At 45.1% G+C, this 17,789-nt stretch overlaps 1 protein-coding gene across 2 annotated transcripts in view; it reads left to right on the forward strand.

Annotated features, from left to right (window-relative positions):
- Positions 1–17,789, forward strand: part of ADK (adenosine kinase) — a 448,015-nt gene that overhangs the window by 105,692 nt on the left and 324,534 nt on the right. For both annotated transcript variants that reach the window (XM_040434741.1, XM_040434742.1), the window contains exon 3: positions 4,657–4,710. In XM_040434741.1, the coding sequence (XP_040290675.1) occupies positions 4,657–4,710 (54 nt within the window). The remainder of the gene's footprint in view (positions 1–4,656; positions 4,711–17,789) is intronic.

Below are 17,789 nucleotides of genomic sequence, written 5' to 3' on the forward strand. Positions count from 1 at the left end.
ATATAACTTACATTAATTCAAACAGTATAACGTGGGGACAAACCTATCCAAAATTCACTTGAATCGGTTCAGGGGTTTAAAAGTTAGTATATGGCCCATAATCCTGGGGCAAGAGGCCAGCAGTCAGTCCTCTCCAAAACCCAGTGGCGAGGTCGGTTTCGCCACACATCTCCCCCTCCCAGGGAAGACTAACCAGATACCTGACCTCACGGTCAGTACCTGAGTTAGTCTGGCAGTCCAACCACAACCCAATACTGGACCTGTTGAATCTTGGGGCCTGGCTCTGTTCTGTATGTCCCCAGCTGTTGAGTGGGCATCTGCTACTCCTCGCTTCCTTGTGGTTCTCCAGCTTGGAACTGTAGGTACTTGGTGGGCAGAGGCCGACTGCGCTCTGCCCAGATGCCAGCTCTTCCGCTGGGGTAGCCTGTGGGAAGTCCGGCTCTGGAGAAGAGGATAGGGGAGGGCAGCGGCCGACTGCGCTCTGCCCAGATGCCAGCGCTTCCGCTGGGGTAGCCTGTGGGAAGTCCGGCTCTGGAGAAGAGGATAGGGGAGGGCAGAGGCCGACTGCACTCTGCCCAGATGCCAGCTCTTCCGCTGGGATGTGATCAGGGAATCCTATCCCCAGGACCTTGTTGCAGATCGGCTGTGGAGAGGAGGAATCGCTTACCTCTTCCTCCTGGCATTCCTGCAGGGTTGGTGGGGGATCTGAACCGGTCGTCCAGCATCCCGGTAGGCCTGGTGCAGAGACCGCGGTCCCATCTGCACCATCGGAGTTAGGGGTGCTGTCCCCCTCCTCCTCCTGGTATCCCTGCGGAGATGGCTGGAGATCTGGACCGACCGTCCAGCATCTCTGTAGGACTGGTAGAGAGACCTCGGTCCCATCTCCACCTGCCATCTGTGGGTCCTCCCAGGACCAGTCTGTGAGGTCCCTCAACATTTGCGAGTAAGGACCACCTGCGTCCACACCTGGCAACTCCGGCTGCTGTTGAGGGTCTGGGCCAGCTGCCCAGCATCCCGGTGGAGAGACCTCGGTCCCGTCTCCCCCTGCCTGTTGTGGTTCCTCACAGGACCAGTTTATGAGGACTTCTACCTCTGTAGCTGGTACTGAAGCAGGGGATACTTCAGTCGGGTCTTCCCAGCTGTAGGGTTGTAGGTCTGGGACTGCCACCCAGCTCTCTGGCAGTGTATATTGGGACCGAATTGAGCTGAAGAAGTATTGGTAGTCCTGCTCCAGCTCCCACTCCTTTGTCACTAGAGATGCCAGGTCTTGTCTCACCTCTCTCGCTGTAGCCCAATCATGCATAGCCTCCCTGTAGTCATAGATATCCCAGAACCGGGACCCTCCAGCATCTCCGAACTCCGGTTCTGCGAAGGCCTCAAACAACAGGCCAGGGCCATCAGAATTCTCACCCTCGGGTCTGTCGTGCTCAGCCATCCAGGGGGAGTGCCGAATCACATACCACCAGAGTGCCTGGTAGGCGTCATCTAGCCAAAGCTCCTTCCATACCAGGCTCTCCAGTTCTGTCACCCACTCATTCAGGGGCTTCTCTCCCAGAAGGGGCATTCGCAGGGCCACTCGCATCCGCAACTGCTGTTCCTCACTGGGGAGACACTCGCCCCGCCGCCGCTGGGCATTTTCCAGGGCATCATACCAGACGCCTTTCCGGACTGCATCCCTCCAGTCCGGGTCATCCTCATCCTCGTAGTGGAACGCTGTTTGAAGACTAGCCGATTCCATCCTGCTGTAGCCAGGGGCGCTGTACGGATACTAGCGTTACCCTCAATTTAGTAAATCCACGAACGGTGTCTCCGAGCTGCTTCTCCTCACACTAGGACGCCATCCCACTGCTTGCCACCAATGTAACGGATCACCTGGCACCCCGACCGGGTACCTCCGTTGAATGAATGCTCCTAGTGCTTTCCGAGGACTCCAAGCACTCCACTTGACACCGTACGCACTGCAGACCCCACGAACCGCCGAAGCTTGGTTGAGGTCTCACCGTCTCCTACCCACCCTGGACCTACGACAAGGCTCCAGGCTCCAGTGGGTGGACCTCTCCTAAAACCAGAGAGCAGGAACAGCCCTTAAAAGAGCTAGTAGTTATAGCCAGGGGAGTATACACGTATAGCAATCCCCACACACATGAGACGAGGCTCTATGTTGAAGGTGAAACAGGAACTGACTGTACTTCACGTACAGCCTCTTTTATTCACAAACCAAAAACATAGTACTGCCCACAGGGGTTTGAAATACAACCAATCAGTAATTAACAACACATACAATGTAACTACAGCAACCAATCGTTCACGCCCCCAGAGGACCAGAATGAAGACTGGGACATAGGACAACATATCCCCACAATGCATCATGGTCTCCTCCCCTCTGTCTGGAGACAACCTGAGGAGCAATCCAATTATCTCTCAGAACAAAGGGAGATCGCCAATACACATGTAGATACAACAGGACAGACATCACCATTTAAACACACAATGGGACAATGGCACAATAGAAACACACCCAGCATTTTCCTCCCAAGCTGACAAGTTACAATTATTATAGATTGTTACAACTTTGTGAGTTTACATTGGCCATACATATAACTTACATTAATTCAAACAGTATAACGTGGGGACAAACCTATCCAAAATTCACTTGAATCGGTTCAGGGGTTTAAAAGTTAGTATATGGCCCATAATCCTGGGGCAAGAGGCCAGCAGTCAGTCCTCTCCAAAACCCAGTGGCGAGGTCGGTTTCGCCACATGGGGTAATCACTCAAACTGAGGGATATGGAAGCAACAATGGTGACTACAAAAGAAAACCTATTGTTTAAAATGTAAAGGTAAAAACAGAATCTGTATGGGTTTAGGTGTTACCGTCTGTTAATTTCTGGTATAATTCCTGCTGTACACTTGGATTTTGCACATAAAATGTGAACCAACCAATGGTACAGCTTATCTACTCCCTCCTGACCTCTGTACAGGTCACAGAGCATGCCTAGAAAACTCTACCATAGAAGTCGATTTAGGTCCTGTCCATTGTCCATCGCCCATAGTGGGTGCTGTAAAGCATATCTCTAAATCTATTAACAAAAGCTCAAGAAAGATTTCTGCCCCATAATCATGTTTAGTAAACGGAATATAAAAAAAAAATTACCAAAAGATAAACAAATTAGAAAAAAGGATGTGTCACTCTGGTTTTAAATGTCAGAAAATAATCTATAGGTGACACATTACCTTTAACAAATGAACGTTCCTGTAATGCAACACATCACCTTAAGGGCTCATGCACACGACCGTATGCCCTCCGAGACTTATGGTCCGTGAGCTGGCAATATGTCCCGGAGCGGCATACATCGTGCGCACGGGACCATATGGTACTATGATGCTGTGCGTATCGGGCCGCCTGCAGGACTATTGTCCCACACTCCTATGATCTTATGAGTGCGGGACAATAGCCCTGCAGGCGACCCGATGCGCACAGCATCATAGTAATATGGGCATACGGTCGTGTGCATGAGCCCAAATGCAAATGAATGCAGTGTTTAAAAGTACCCTAAATCTGCTCATTATCTGAAACTAGTGATCTTTGCAGGATGATGCTTTGAAAATAGTGATTGCTGCGCAAAGGGAAATCTGTCACCAGTACAGCTAGTGAAATACTGTTTTTTTAGACCCATGCATTGAAACCAAGTGTACTTGCCTTAGCTTAATCTGTGCACTACACATACAGTGGAAGCCTGGAGACACTTGTGGAGCTTTCCACCATGCTGACAACTACAGGCTAATTTCAGATGAGCATGTCCACTGTGGGAAACGTGCTCCGTGTTGGAGCCCGATTTCTTATGGACTCTGCACCTTTCACAGGACCGCACAGCATTCTAAAAATGTATAATGCTGTGTGTCCCTGCCCGACATCGGATCTATTTCTTTGACTGCATTATGTCAGTACAGCTCAGTAGATACGAGGTTCAACAGGGACACACAGGTCTCGTTAAAATACTAGTTTATTACTACAGACTTTCCTCTACGAAGAGTACTCTGAAATGGGCTGAGCTGCAGTACCAAATACAATGGCATGGCTGTTGCTGCTTTTCTTATTAGTGGTAGTCCCCTAGGTCAAACTGCCATCAGTGATGCAATATGAGATCCTGAAGAATGAATTTCCAATGACCATTGGCTTGAGAGCTCTTTACCTAGCTGCTTAGTTATTAGTGTAGAACGTGGAATTTATAACCGCACATTCAAGAAACTAGACCGTATGTATCAGAACAGAGCAGCGTTCACAAGTATACCCTGTGTGTAGCCTATCCGGTGTACAGTATTCAGAAAATAATCAGGTAATTAAATATATATTTTTGATCTGTTTAATCAGTTAAACCTATTATAGATCTGACTTCAATCTCCTAAATCTGTTTAATCTTTTGAAGAATTAGTGAGGTTTAAGCCATGATTTTGTGCAGTGTGTAAGTTCTCGGAGAATGTCAGGTAAGATTTCATAAAAAATGCCATATTTCAAAGATAATGACAGATTTCTGTATCCATATAGATTTGTGTATGGAAGGGTTCCTCTAGACTATTTGGCTCGTAGTTGGTTGAGTTAGAGAATAACGTTCTTTTGATTCCGTGTTTAATAGCACATTTCTTCCTCCTTCATAGGTATGGCTTGAAGGCAAATGATCAGATTCTGGCTGAAGAGAAGCACAAGGAGTTGTAAGTCCCAGTAACATTTTTTTTTTTTCTTACATTTATATATTGGCCCTGTTACACTGGCAGATAATCTCTAACAAACATTCATATGAACGCTCATTAGTGATGATCTGGCAGTGTAATACTGCCGCTAATTACCCGATGAACGAGCATACGCTTGGTTATCGGGTAATCAGAACGCTGCTGCCGTCATGAATCGGTATGGGGACGAGTGACTGACTGCATTAGCTTACATTCAGGGGTCTCCTCCACTACCGAGCAGGCAATTGCTGGAAGGAACGCTTCCTTCCTGACAATCGACTGCTACATCTGGTGTATTAGGACCTTTACTCTGGTCAGGCAATCACTCCTATCAGAGAGAATAGGGTGACTCAATTAGATTATCCCACATTACACTAATCACTTCTATGCTCTTTTGTGGACATCTTTATCCATGCATATCAAAAGGTCAATAAAACTGCCATAATAGTATCCCAATTCTAAACCTACTTTATTAAAGGGGTTGTCACTTCAGCAAATAGCATTTATTATTTTGAGAAAGATAATACAAGGCACTTGCTAATGTATTGTTATCCATATAGCTTCCTTTGCTGGCTAGATTTATTTTTCCATCACATTGTACTATTGTTTCCATGGTTACCACTACCCTGCAATCCATCACCGGTGGCCGTTCTACGCACTATGAAACTAAGCACCAGCCTCTGAGCTCCTATGGTAACAACCACCAAGGAGGCTAGCGCTTCTTCCTATATTGTGCAAACACAGCCTGATGGATTGTAGGATAGTCATAACCATGGATACAAGAAGTGTATAATGCGATGGAAAAAAAATTAATCCAGCCAGCAAAGGAAGCAACATGGGTAATAACAATACATTGGTAAGTGGCTTGTAATAACTTTATCTACATAATAAATGCCACTGAATGACTGAAGTGACACAACCCCTTTAAGAGGATTACAGTTTTGCATGTAGGGGGATCTGCTTGGGGTAGGACATTTTGTAAGCCACAACCAGGCTTAAAAGAACAAAATACATACAGGTTTGATTGAAACCCACTTCAGCACTTAGAGCATCCTGCCTAAGAAAAGGGGGGGGGGGGGGGGGGGGCACGCTAGACTTGCTGCTTATTAAGCAAATTTGAAAATACACATCTGAGAGCTAAGAGCATTAAGTATATGATCATTGAATGTACGATCTTCTGTCAATCCTATATTGATTCAGTAAAAATTAGTTTCAAAGTACTGTATGTTACCGTATGTTTGATTGCGTTATCCGGTCTCAGTAATTGATGAGAGGAGCTTAATTTCTAATTCAGTCCATATTGTGGTCAGAGACTGTAAAAGGACTGTACTGGCATGTTGCAGTGCGCCTAGCTGGAAGTAAAGATGTACAGAAGCTGCGTGTGATGAATTGTTGCACTTTTGTGTGGTTACTTCCAACATCACATGCACAGTGGAGACGGTTGGGCGACCAGAATGCTATGAGCTGTCAGGAGCGCATGCTTGGGAAAAGAGCGCGCTGTTAGAGGACTAACGCCACTAAAAACTAGGATTAAAAAACAAAGCTTCATTGTTGATTAAAAAAATGAGTGAATCTGGATAGATGAATAAGATAATACAGATTGTAAAATATATATTGAGCGGTCTTAACATAGTAACATAGTTTTTAAGGCTAAAAAAAGACATCTGTCCATCCAGTTCGGCCTGTTATCCTGCAAGTTCTTCCAGAAGAAGGCAAAAAAAAAAAAAAAACTGAGGTAGAAGCCAATTTTCCACACTTTGGAGAAGGGAAGGAATTTTTTCCCCTAATCAGGCAATCAGAATAAGGGTCCATTCACACATCTGCAACGTGTTTTGCGGATCCGCAAACCACGGACAGTGGCAATGTGCGTTCCACATTTTGCGGACCGCACATTGCCGGCACTAATAGAATATGCCTATTCTTGTCCGCAATTGCGGACATAAGGTCATACAAGACCTCTGGGGGACATTTACTTCACTTTTTCTTTTTTTTTCTTTTTTTTTTCACTGTTGATTTCTCCTGTAACTGGGGCTGACATAGTAGCCGCAGTTACAGGAGAAATACACCCCCCAGAGAGGCTGTACAGCATAATACTGCGCTGTACAGCCTCAGTGCAGGGCTGATCGAGGTCTGTGAAAGACCTCACACAGCTTCTGCACTCTCCGGTCACGGCGGTCACATGACCGCCGGGCCGGAACAGGGAGCGCATAGCGCTTCCTGCTCTGCATACACAGCGCTCGGGCACTCTGCATACACAGCGCTCGGGCACTCTGCATACACAGCGCTCGGGCACTCTGCATACACAGCGCTCGGGCACTCTGCATACACAGCGCTCGGGCACTCTGCATACACAGCGCTCGGGCACTCTGCATACACAGCGCTCGGGCACTCTGCATACACAGCGCTCGGGCACTCTGCATACACAGCGCTCGGGCACTCTGCATACACAGCGCTCGGGCACTCTGCATACACAGCGCTCGGGCACTCTGCATACACAGCGCTCGGGCACTCTGCATACACAGCGCTCGGGCACTCTGCATACACAGCGCTCGGGCACTCTGCATACACAGCGCTCGGGCACTCTGCATACACAGCGCTCGGGCACTCTGCATACACAGCGCTCGGGCACTCTGCATACACAGCGCTCGGGCACTCTGCATACACAGCGCTCGGGCACTCTGCATACACAGCGCTCGGGCACTCTGCATACACAGCGCTCGGGCACTCTGCATACACAGCGCTCGGGCACTCTGCATACACAGCGCTCGGGCACTCTGCATACACAGCGCTCGGGCACTCTGCATACACAGCGCTCGGGCACTCTGCATACACAGCGCTCGGGCACTCTGCATACACAGCGCTCGGGCACTCTGCATACACAGCGCTCGGGCACTCTGCATACACAGCGCTCGGGCACTCTGCATACACAGCGCTCGGGCACTCTGCATACACAGCGCTCGGGCACTCTGCATACACAGCGCTCGGGCACTCTGCATACACAGCGCTCGGGCACTCTGCATACACAGCGCTCGGGCACTCTGCATACACAGCGCTCGGGCACTCTGCATACACAGCGCTCGGGCACTCTGCATACACAGCGCTCGGGCACTCTGCATACACAGCGCTCGGGCACTCTGCATACACAGCGCTCGGGCACTCTGCATACACAGCGCTCGGGCACTCTGCATACACAGCGCTCGGGCACTCTGCATACACAGCGCTCGGGCACTCTGCATACACAGCGCTCGGGCACTCTGCATACACAGCGCTCGGGCACTCTGCATACACAGCGCTCGGGCACTCTGCATACACAGCGCTCGGGCACTCTGCATACACAGCGCTCGGGCACTCTGCATACACAGCGCTCGGGCACTCTGCATACACAGCGCTCGGGCACTCTGCATACACAGCGCTCGGGCACTCTGCATACACAGCGCTCGGGCACTCTGCATACACAGCGCTCGGGCACTCTGCATACACAGCGCTCGGGCACTCTGCATACACAGCGCTCGGGCACTCTGCATACACAGCGCTCGGGCACTCTGCATACACAGCGCTCGGGCACTCTGCATACACAGCGCTCGGGCACTCTGCATACACAGCGCTCGGGCACTCTGCATACACAGCGCTCGGGCACTCTGCATACACAGCGCTCGGGCACTCTGCATACACAGCGCTCGGGCACTCTGCATACACAGCGCTCGGGCACTCTGCATACACAGCGCTCGGGCACTCTGCATACACAGCGCTCGGGCACTCTGCATACACAGCGCTCGGGCACTCTGCATACACAGCGCTCGGGCACTCTGCATACACAGCGCTCGGGCACTCTGCATACACAGCGCTCGGGCACTCTGCATACACAGCGCTCGGGCACTCTGCATACACAGCGCTCGGGCACTCTGCATACACAGCGCTCGGGCACTCTGCATACACAGCGCTCGGGCACTCTGCATACACAGCGCTCGGGCACTCTGCATACACAGCGCTCGGGCACTCTGCATACACAGCGCTCGGGCACTGTCCCTGCCTTCTCTCTGGGTTGCCCTGCTGTCACTGACAGCGGAAAGACTGCGATCGGTGGTGTGATTATACACCACCAATCAGTCCGAAGATTTGAAGAGGCGGTGCTGGCCCTGGTGCTTAATGCTGCTGTCCAGGGTGCTGATTGGTGCAGGGGAGAGAGGCGCGAAATTCAAACTTCCTGCGCTCCTCTCTCCCCTCCTCTTCCTGTTCTGCACGAGCACCCTCCAGCACCAGCTCCTGAGTCCCCCTAATCGTAATCCATCACCCTCCTGCACCCATCGCCCTCCAGGTAGGTTAGGGTCAGTGAGGGAGAGGCACCGTTAGGCAGGGACAGAAGGGACAAGTTAGTTAGGGGAAAAAAAAAAAATTCACTTTTATTCTAAACTTTCTTTTTTTTTCAGCTTTCAGACCCCAGACCTTTTTTTTTGCGTGCGCTGACTGGCCGGCACTCTTAGCGTCCGGCCACTGTTTAGCGCATCGCCCGCCCCACCGCTGATCAACGTTGTACCGCCCAGCTCATTATTATTCACTGGCTGGGCGGCTTTTACAGTCCCCGATCCTCCCGAGCCGACGCAGGCGCAGCAGGAGACGCTGGCATTGAATAAGGGACGCAGGCGCACTGTGAGTGAGGGTGCCGGGCAAGTTATCCGGTGCACGCGCAGAAGGTACAAGTGAGTTCAATGCAGCAGGAGACCCTGGCATTGAACTCACTTGTACCTTCTGTGCGTGCGCCGGATAACTTGCCCGGCACCCTCACTCACAGTGCGCCTGCGTCCCTTATTCAATGCCAGCGTCTCCTGCTGCGCCTGCGTCGGCTCGGGAGGATCGGGGACTGTAAAAGCCGCCCAGCCAGTGAATAATAATGAGCTGGGCGGCGCTAGGAAGCGACAGTTGAGGCGTGGCTGGGCACAAAGGTAGGAGTAAAAACGCTCCTTGGGCATAAAGAGATGTGAAAAATCGCCCCTTGGGCATAAAGGAAGCTGATTGACAGATGGTTATAAAGTTGTTTTTACATGGTTTAAAATGCAGACAGGGGGTACTCTTATGATTGTAATACACTTTAATAGACCTGTGACTGCATAGGAATAACTAAATATGTTTATCGGGCCTGTCAGTGTCCCTTTAAGGAGGCTAATAGTTATTAAAAAAAAAATGTTTAAACTTTTTTTTTTTTACACCACCTCCCCCCCCCAATATAGAAAACAATATATCGCGATATATATATCGCATAGGCTTAAAATTATATCGCAGTATAGATTTTAGGCCATATTGCCCACCTCTATTCCCCTATTCTCTATAATGATAGTAAACTGTCATTTTTTTTTAAACAATTTTGGGAATCTGGGCATCCAGTAAAACTCCTGGCTAAGGTGATTATCTAATCAGGATAAAAAAAAAGAAATAGGTTGTATTTGGTTAATCATGAAAAAATAAGGGGAGCTTTTAGAAGGCACTTCTCTGAAATATATAAAACCAGTTACTGATGATATGATGGATGCCTATTTGGACTCCATCAATTTTCCGGTTCTTACTGAAGCACAGAGGGAATCCCTTGAAGTGGAATTTTCCCTACAGGAGCTAGAGGCCTCAAAGGCCTGTTCAGTAAATTTCTCTCCTGGTTTGGATGCCTTTCCCTATGAGCTTTATCGTAAGTATGGTGATTATTATTCTCCCACGTTTTTTTGAGGGTAATTGTTAAATCCTTGGAGGATGGTACCCTCTGATTCAATGGCAGAAGCGGTAATTGTACTAATTTTGAAAAAAGGAAAGGATCCCCTAGATATGGGGTCATATAGACCAATATTGCTCCGGAATACTGATAAGCTTTTGTCAAGGATGTTGGCCACAAGGCTCTCCAGAGTTCTCTTCGATTATACACCCTGATCAGAATGGGTTTATCCCCAATAAATGTACTCATTATAAGCTTCACCGTCTTTTTGCGAATATACAATCTCCTGGGGGGATTCTTGCTCCATCCTGTCTTTGGACGCCTCCAAAGTGTTCGATAGGGTGGAGTGGAAATTCCTTTGGAAGGTGTTGGGAAGGATGGGATTTGGACTGAAATTTATAAGTATGGTTAGGCTTTTGTATAATTCCCCTAGTGCGGGACTGAATCTTAATGGTAGTTTAACCTCTAGTTTCACGTTGATCAGAGGCACCTATCATGGTTGTCCACTGTAGCCACTCTTGTTCGACATCTATATTGAGCCTCTAGCACTTAGTACTAGGCAAGATACAACTATTGAGGGTTTTGGAGTATTGGGTCCAGACTATCTGATTTCTCTATATGCGAATTATGTATTTTATATTAACCATACAAACATCTTTCAAGGTTTATTTGCATAGTTAATTCCTTTGGGGAAGTCTCTGGTCTAGATGTCAATTGGTCAAAAACTACCCTTATGTGATTGGATAATTTTGATTATCTAAGTGAAGGGTCTTTGAAAATGTTGAAGGTTGTTGTTTCAGTTGAATATCTTGGTATATCGGCTAGGATTGAGGATTATATTCAGCTTAATTTGATTCCATTGATAAGGAAGTTGAGATAAAAAATTACTATATGGCTTTGACTACCTCTGTCTAGAGCCAATGGAATATCCTTGATTTAAGATGGTGATTTTGCCCAACTTCTTTATACCCTCAGGAATTCCCCAATGTGGGTCAAAGGCAAGTTTTTCAAACTCATTGAGAGGATGATTAACTATCTACTTTAGGAAAGAAAGCGAGTGAGTTTAAAACTGGAACATTGTTTATAAACTGTTGGAGCAGGGATGGTTGAATCTTCCCTACTTCAAGGGTTATTTTATAGCCTGGCAGCTTTAGTTATATTATCATTGTGAGAAAAGTGTTTTGTGTAAGATCTTGGTTAAACGATCCCCATTTGAAAATTATATTTATGCTACTGGAATCTGAACGATTGATTAATGCTAAACAAGAGTATAGAATGACTGGGAAGTTATTCTCTAGATCTTGGACCACCATTAGAAGATGGATGGGGATAAAGGGATCCTTTTTTTGCACCCCTCTTTGGCATAATGTTTATTTACAGGAGGTGGATAAATTACTTGGCAATAGCTTTTGGCAAAAAAATAACACTTTGTATCTTTCACAGGTGGTGAAGAATGGAGAGGTATTGCCTTTCGCTAGTTTAGCACAAACTGGGAATTTAGGCAATTTAAGTTTTGTTTATATTCAAACTTATATTCAGATATTTTCAGTTACGTTCTCCTCTTTTTAGTGTAAAAGAGGCTTCTCTTCTAGAGATAGACACTTCTTCACTTTTGAATCTTGTGTTGGGAAGTTTAGGCCATAAGGGCAAGATCTCCCAACTATATAAATTATTAATTAAGGCACTTTTTGATAAGGTGGTCTCTGAGTCAAAGGGCCTGGGTAATTGACTGCCCAATGGTTTTGACACAGGAGTGGGGAAACATATTTATTAATTTAAAATTTAGTATCGCACAACTTTAATCATATATTGATACAGTTTAATATTATACATAGTGTATATCACACAGATATAGCTTAATAAATGTTTACGAGAATCCTCGAATTGCCCTCGGTGTGATTCACAGTGAGCGGATTTCCTCCATCTTTTGGTCGTGTCCAGGTCTATAACTCTATTGGGGTTCAATTCATAATTTTATCGCTCAAAAAACTAGTTTAGTAATCCCGTTTATACCTGACTTATCTATGGAAAACTGCCATATATATATCAAAAGATCCTTTTGGCCAAAGTTATGTTCTTATCCAGACTCTTAATTACTAGAGTCTGGATTTCCCGCAACACTCCAAAGTATGAGTGGTTACATTTGGTAAACAAGGTCAAGAGATATGAGAATGTTTTTGTTTTATATAACCAGAGAAACTCTGAAGAAAAATGTTCTAGGATATGGGAGGATTAGATGTGGTAGACTTTTTTTTTGGTTTTCCTTTTTTTATAATATTTGCTTCCTTCCAATTTTGGAGGGATTAGAGACTCATTTCTAGCGAGGGAGTGTAGGTCTGGGTTGAGTGGGTTGGGAATAAGAGGGAGAAAAAAAAAAGGGGGGGGGGGGTAAGAACTAATCATGTTGCTGATTTAATTATGTATTTGTTATATTGAATAAAAATTATGTAAAAAAAAGCAAGGATTTAGTTTCTGGGTTTTTATTTTACAAATTGACACCGAATAGAAAACGCCATTTAAAATTCATGTGGCATGTAAAAAAAAAATCTGTATTTTAAAAATGGCTTTATGCTTTTAAAAACTTCAGAGAAGAGCTATGTATGAAGTGCTGAAAGGGGTTGTCTCTAACTTAAGCAAATAACATTTATTATGTAGAGGAAGTTAACCACCTCAGCCCCCAGTGCTTAAACACCCTGAAAGACCAGGCCACTTTTTACACTTCTGACCTACACTACTTTCACCGTTTATTGCTCGGTCATGCAACTTACCACCCAAATGAATTTTACCTCCTTTTCTTCTCACTAATAGAGCTTTCATTTGGTGGTATTTCATTGCTGCTGACATTTTTACTTTTTTTGTTATTAATCGAAATTTAACGATTTTTTTGCAAAAAAATGACATTTTTCACTTTCAGTTGTAAAATTTTGCAAAAAAAACGACATCCATATAGAAATTTTGCTCTAAATTTATAGTTCTACATGTCTTTGATAAAAAAAAAATGTTTGGGTAAAAAAAAAATGGTTTGGGTAAAAGTTATAGCGTTTACAAACTATGGTACAAAAATGTGAATTTCCGCTTTTTGAAGCAGCTCTGACTTTCTGAGCACCTGTCATGTTTCCTGAGGTTCTACAATGCCCAGACAGTACAAACACCCCACAAATGACCCCATTTCGGAAAGTACACACCCTAAGGTATTCGCTGATGGGCATAGTGAGTTCATAGAACTTTTTATTTTTTGTCACAAGTTAGCGGAAAATGATGATTTTTTTTTTTTTTTTTTTTTTCTTACAAAGTCTCATATTCCACTAACTTGTGACAAAAAATAAAAACTTCTATGAACTCACTATGCCCATAACGAAATACCTTGGGGTCTCTTCTTTCCAAAATGGGGTCACTTGTGGGGTAGTTATACTGCCCTGGCATTCTAGGGGCCCAAATGTGTGGTAAGGAGTTTGAAATCAAATTCTGAAAAAAATGACCAGTCAAATCCGAAAGGTGCTCTTTGGAATATGGGCCCCTTTGCCCACCTAGGCTGCAAAAAAGTGTCACACATCTGGTATCTCCGTACTCAGGAGAAGGTGGGGAATGTGTTTTGGGGTGTCATTTTATATATACCCATGCTGGGTGAGAGAAATATCTTGGCAAAAGACAACTTTTCCCATTTTTTTATACAAAGTTGGCATTTCACCAAGATATTTATCTCACCCAGCATGGGTATATATAAAATGACACCCCAAAACACATTCCCCACCTTCTCCTGAGTACGGAGATACCAGATGTGTGACACTTTTTTGCAGCCTAGGTGGGCAAAGGGGCCCATATTCCAAAGAGCACCTTTCGGATTTGACAGGTCATTTTTTTCAGAATTTGATTTCAAACTCCTTACCACACATTTGGGCCCCTAGAATGCCAGGGCAGTATAACTACCCCACAAGTGACCCCATTTTGGAAAGAAGACACCCCAAGGTATTCCGTGAGGGGCATGGCGAGTTCCTAGAATTTTTTATTTTTTGTCACAAGTTAGTGAAAAATTATGATTTTTTTTTTTTTTTTTTTTTTTCATACAAAGTCTCATATTCCACTAACTTGTGACAAAAAATAAAAACTTCCATGAACTCACTATGCCCATCAGCGAATACCTTGGGGTCTCTTCTTTCCAAAATGGGGTCACTTGTGGGGTAGTTATACTGCCCTGGCATTCTAGGGGCCCAAATGTGTGGTAAGGAGTTTGAAATCAAATTCAGTAAAAAATGACCTATGAAATCCAAAAGGTGCTCTTTGGAATGTGGGCCCCTTTGCCCACCTAGGCTGCAAAAAAGTGTCACACATCTGGTATCCCCGTACTCAGGAGAAGTTGAGGAATGTGTTTTGGGGTGTCTTTTTACATATACCCATGCTGGGTGAGATAAATATCTTGGTCAAATGCCAACTTTGTATAAAAAAATGGGAAAAGTTGTCTTTTGCCAAGATATTTCTCTCACCCAGCATGGGTATATGTAAAATGACACCCCAAAACACATTCCCCACCTTCTCCTGAGTACGGAGATACCAGATGTGTGACACTTTTTTGCAGCCTAGGTGGGCAAAGGGGCCCATATTCCAAAGAGCACCTTTCGGATTTGACAGGTCATTTTTTTCAGAATTTGATTTCAAACTCCTTACCACACATTTGGGCCCCTAGAATGCCAGGGCAGTATAACTACCCCACAAGTGACCCCATTTTGGAAAGAAGACACCCCAAGGTATTCGCTGATGGGCATAGTGAGTTCATGGAAATTTTTATTTTTTGTCACAAGTTAGTGGAATATGAGACTTTGTATGAAAAAAAAATAAAAAATAAAAATCATCATTTTCCACTAACTTGTGACAAAAAATAAAAAATTCTAGGAACTTGCCATGCCCCTCACGGAATACCTTGGGGTGTCTTCTTTCCAAAATGGGGTCACTTGTGGGGTAGTTATACTGCCCTGGCATTCTAGGGGCCCAAATGTGTGGTAAGGAGTTTGAAATCAAATTCTGAAAAAAATGACCTGTCAAATCCGAAAGGTGCTCTTTGGAATATGGGCCCCTTTGCCCACCTAGGCTGCAAAAAAGTGTCACACATCTGGTATCTCCGTACTCAGGAGAAGGTGGGGAATGTGTTTTGGGGTGTCATTTTACATATACCCATGCTGGGTGAGAGAAATATCTTGGCAAAAGACAACTTTTCCCATTTTTTTATACAAAGTTGGCATTTGACCAAGATATTTATCTCACCCAGCATGGGTATATGTAAAAAGACACCCCAAAACACATTCCTCAACTTCTCCTGAGTACGGGGATACCAGATGTGTGACACTTTTTTGCAGCCTAGGTGGGCAAAGGGGCCCACATTCCAAAGAGCACCTTTTGGATTTCATAGGTCATTTTTTACTGAATTTGATTTCAAACTCCTTACCACACATTTGGGCCCCTAGAATGCCAGGGCAGTATAACTACCCCACAAGTGACCCCATTTTGGAAAGAAGAGACCCCAAGGTATTCGCTGATAGGCATAGTGAGTTCATGGAAATTTTTATTTTTTGTCACAAGTTAGTGGAATATGAGACTTTGTATGAAAAAAAAAAAAAAAAAAAAAATCATCATTTTCCACTAACTTGTGACAAAAAATAAAAAATTCTAGGAACTTGCCATGCCCCTCACGGAATACCTTGGGGTGTCTTCTTTCCAAAATGGGGTCACTTGTGGGGTAGTTATACTGCCCTGGCATTTTCCAGGGGCCCTAATGTCTGGTAAGTAGGTAAATGACCTGTGAAATCCGAAAGGTGCTCTTTGGAATGTGGGCCCCTTTGCCCACCTAGGCTGCAAAAAAGTGTCACACATCTGGTATCTCCGTACTCAGGAGAAGGTGGGGAATGTGTTTTGGGGTGTCTTTTTACATATACCCATGCTGGGTGAGAGAAATATCTTGGCAAAAGACAACTTTTCCCATTTTTTTTATACAAAGTTGGCATTTGACCAAGATATTTATCTCACCCAGCATGGGTATATGTAAAATGACACCCCAAAACATATTCCCCAACTTCTGCTGAATACGGAGATACCACATGTGTGACACTTTTTTGCAGCCTAGGTGGGCAAAGGTGCCCAAATTCCTTTTAGGAGGGCATTTTTAGACATTTGGATACCAGACTTCTTCTCACGCTTTGGGGCCCCTAAAATGCCAGGGCAGTATAAATACCCCACATGTGACCCCATTTTGGAAAGAAGACACCCCAAGGTATTCAATGAGGGGCATGGCGAGTTCATTGAAAAAAAAAAAATTTGGCACAAGTTAGCGGAAATTGATTTTTTTGATTTTGTTCTCACAAAGTCTCCCTTTCCGCTAACTTGGGACAAAAATTTCAATCTTTCATGGACTCAATATGCCCCTCAGCGAATACCTTGGGGTGTCTTCTTTCCAAAATGGTGTTATTTGTGGGGTGTTTGTACTGCCCTGGCATTTGAGGGTCTCCGCAATCATTACATGTATGCCCAGCATTAGGAGTTTCTGCTATTCTCCTTATATTGAGCATACGGGTAATGAGATTTTTTTTTTCCGTTCAGCCTCTGGGCTGAAAGAAAAAAATGAACGGCACAGATTTCTTCATTCGCATCGATCAATGTGGATGAAAAAATCTCTGCCAAAAAAAGAAAAAGGAGGGGAAAGGCGTCTGCCAGGACATAGGAGCTCCGCCCAACATCCATACCCACTTCAGCTCGTATGCCCTGGCAAACCAGATTTCTCCATTCACATCAATCGATGTGGATGAATAAATCATTGCCGGGATTTTTTTTTTTATATATACAAAGTGTTTGCCAAAGTATATGAACACCGCCACCTCCTCAGCTCATATGCCTCGGCAAACGTATCTTTTACTGCAGAGGAGAAATCTCGTCTTGCAGCGCCGCATACACCGACTTGCGTGTAATCTGACAGCAGCACAATGCTTCTGTCCGAATGCACATCAGTGCTGCAGCTAGTCGATCGGTTGGTCCACCTGGAAGGTAAAAAAAACAAAACAAAAAAGAAAAAACCAGGCCGCAAAGCAATAACTTTATTAACTGTTGAACAGAACATAGAAACTTTTTTTAAACTTTTTTAACTGAACATTTAACTTTTTTACTTACCGGTATTTTTTTTTTTGTTTAGTTTTTTTTACCTTTTATAGAACAAACCTCTCCTTCCCCATGGGACAATGTGCAAAGCGCAAATCGCCCAAAGATGTGGCGAAGTACATTATGCACTTTATCCCAGGTGAAAGGAGAGGTTTGCAGCAGCTGTGAGTGAATGGGCCCTAATAGCCCTGTGTGCCTGTCCTGGTGAGATGTGATCCCTATGCTAAGT

The sequence above is a fragment of the Bufo bufo genome, chromosome 6 (genome assembly GCF_905171765.1).
Source record: "Bufo bufo chromosome 6, aBufBuf1.1, whole genome shotgun sequence".
Lineage (NCBI taxonomy): Eukaryota > Metazoa > Chordata > Amphibia > Anura > Bufonidae > Bufo > Bufo bufo.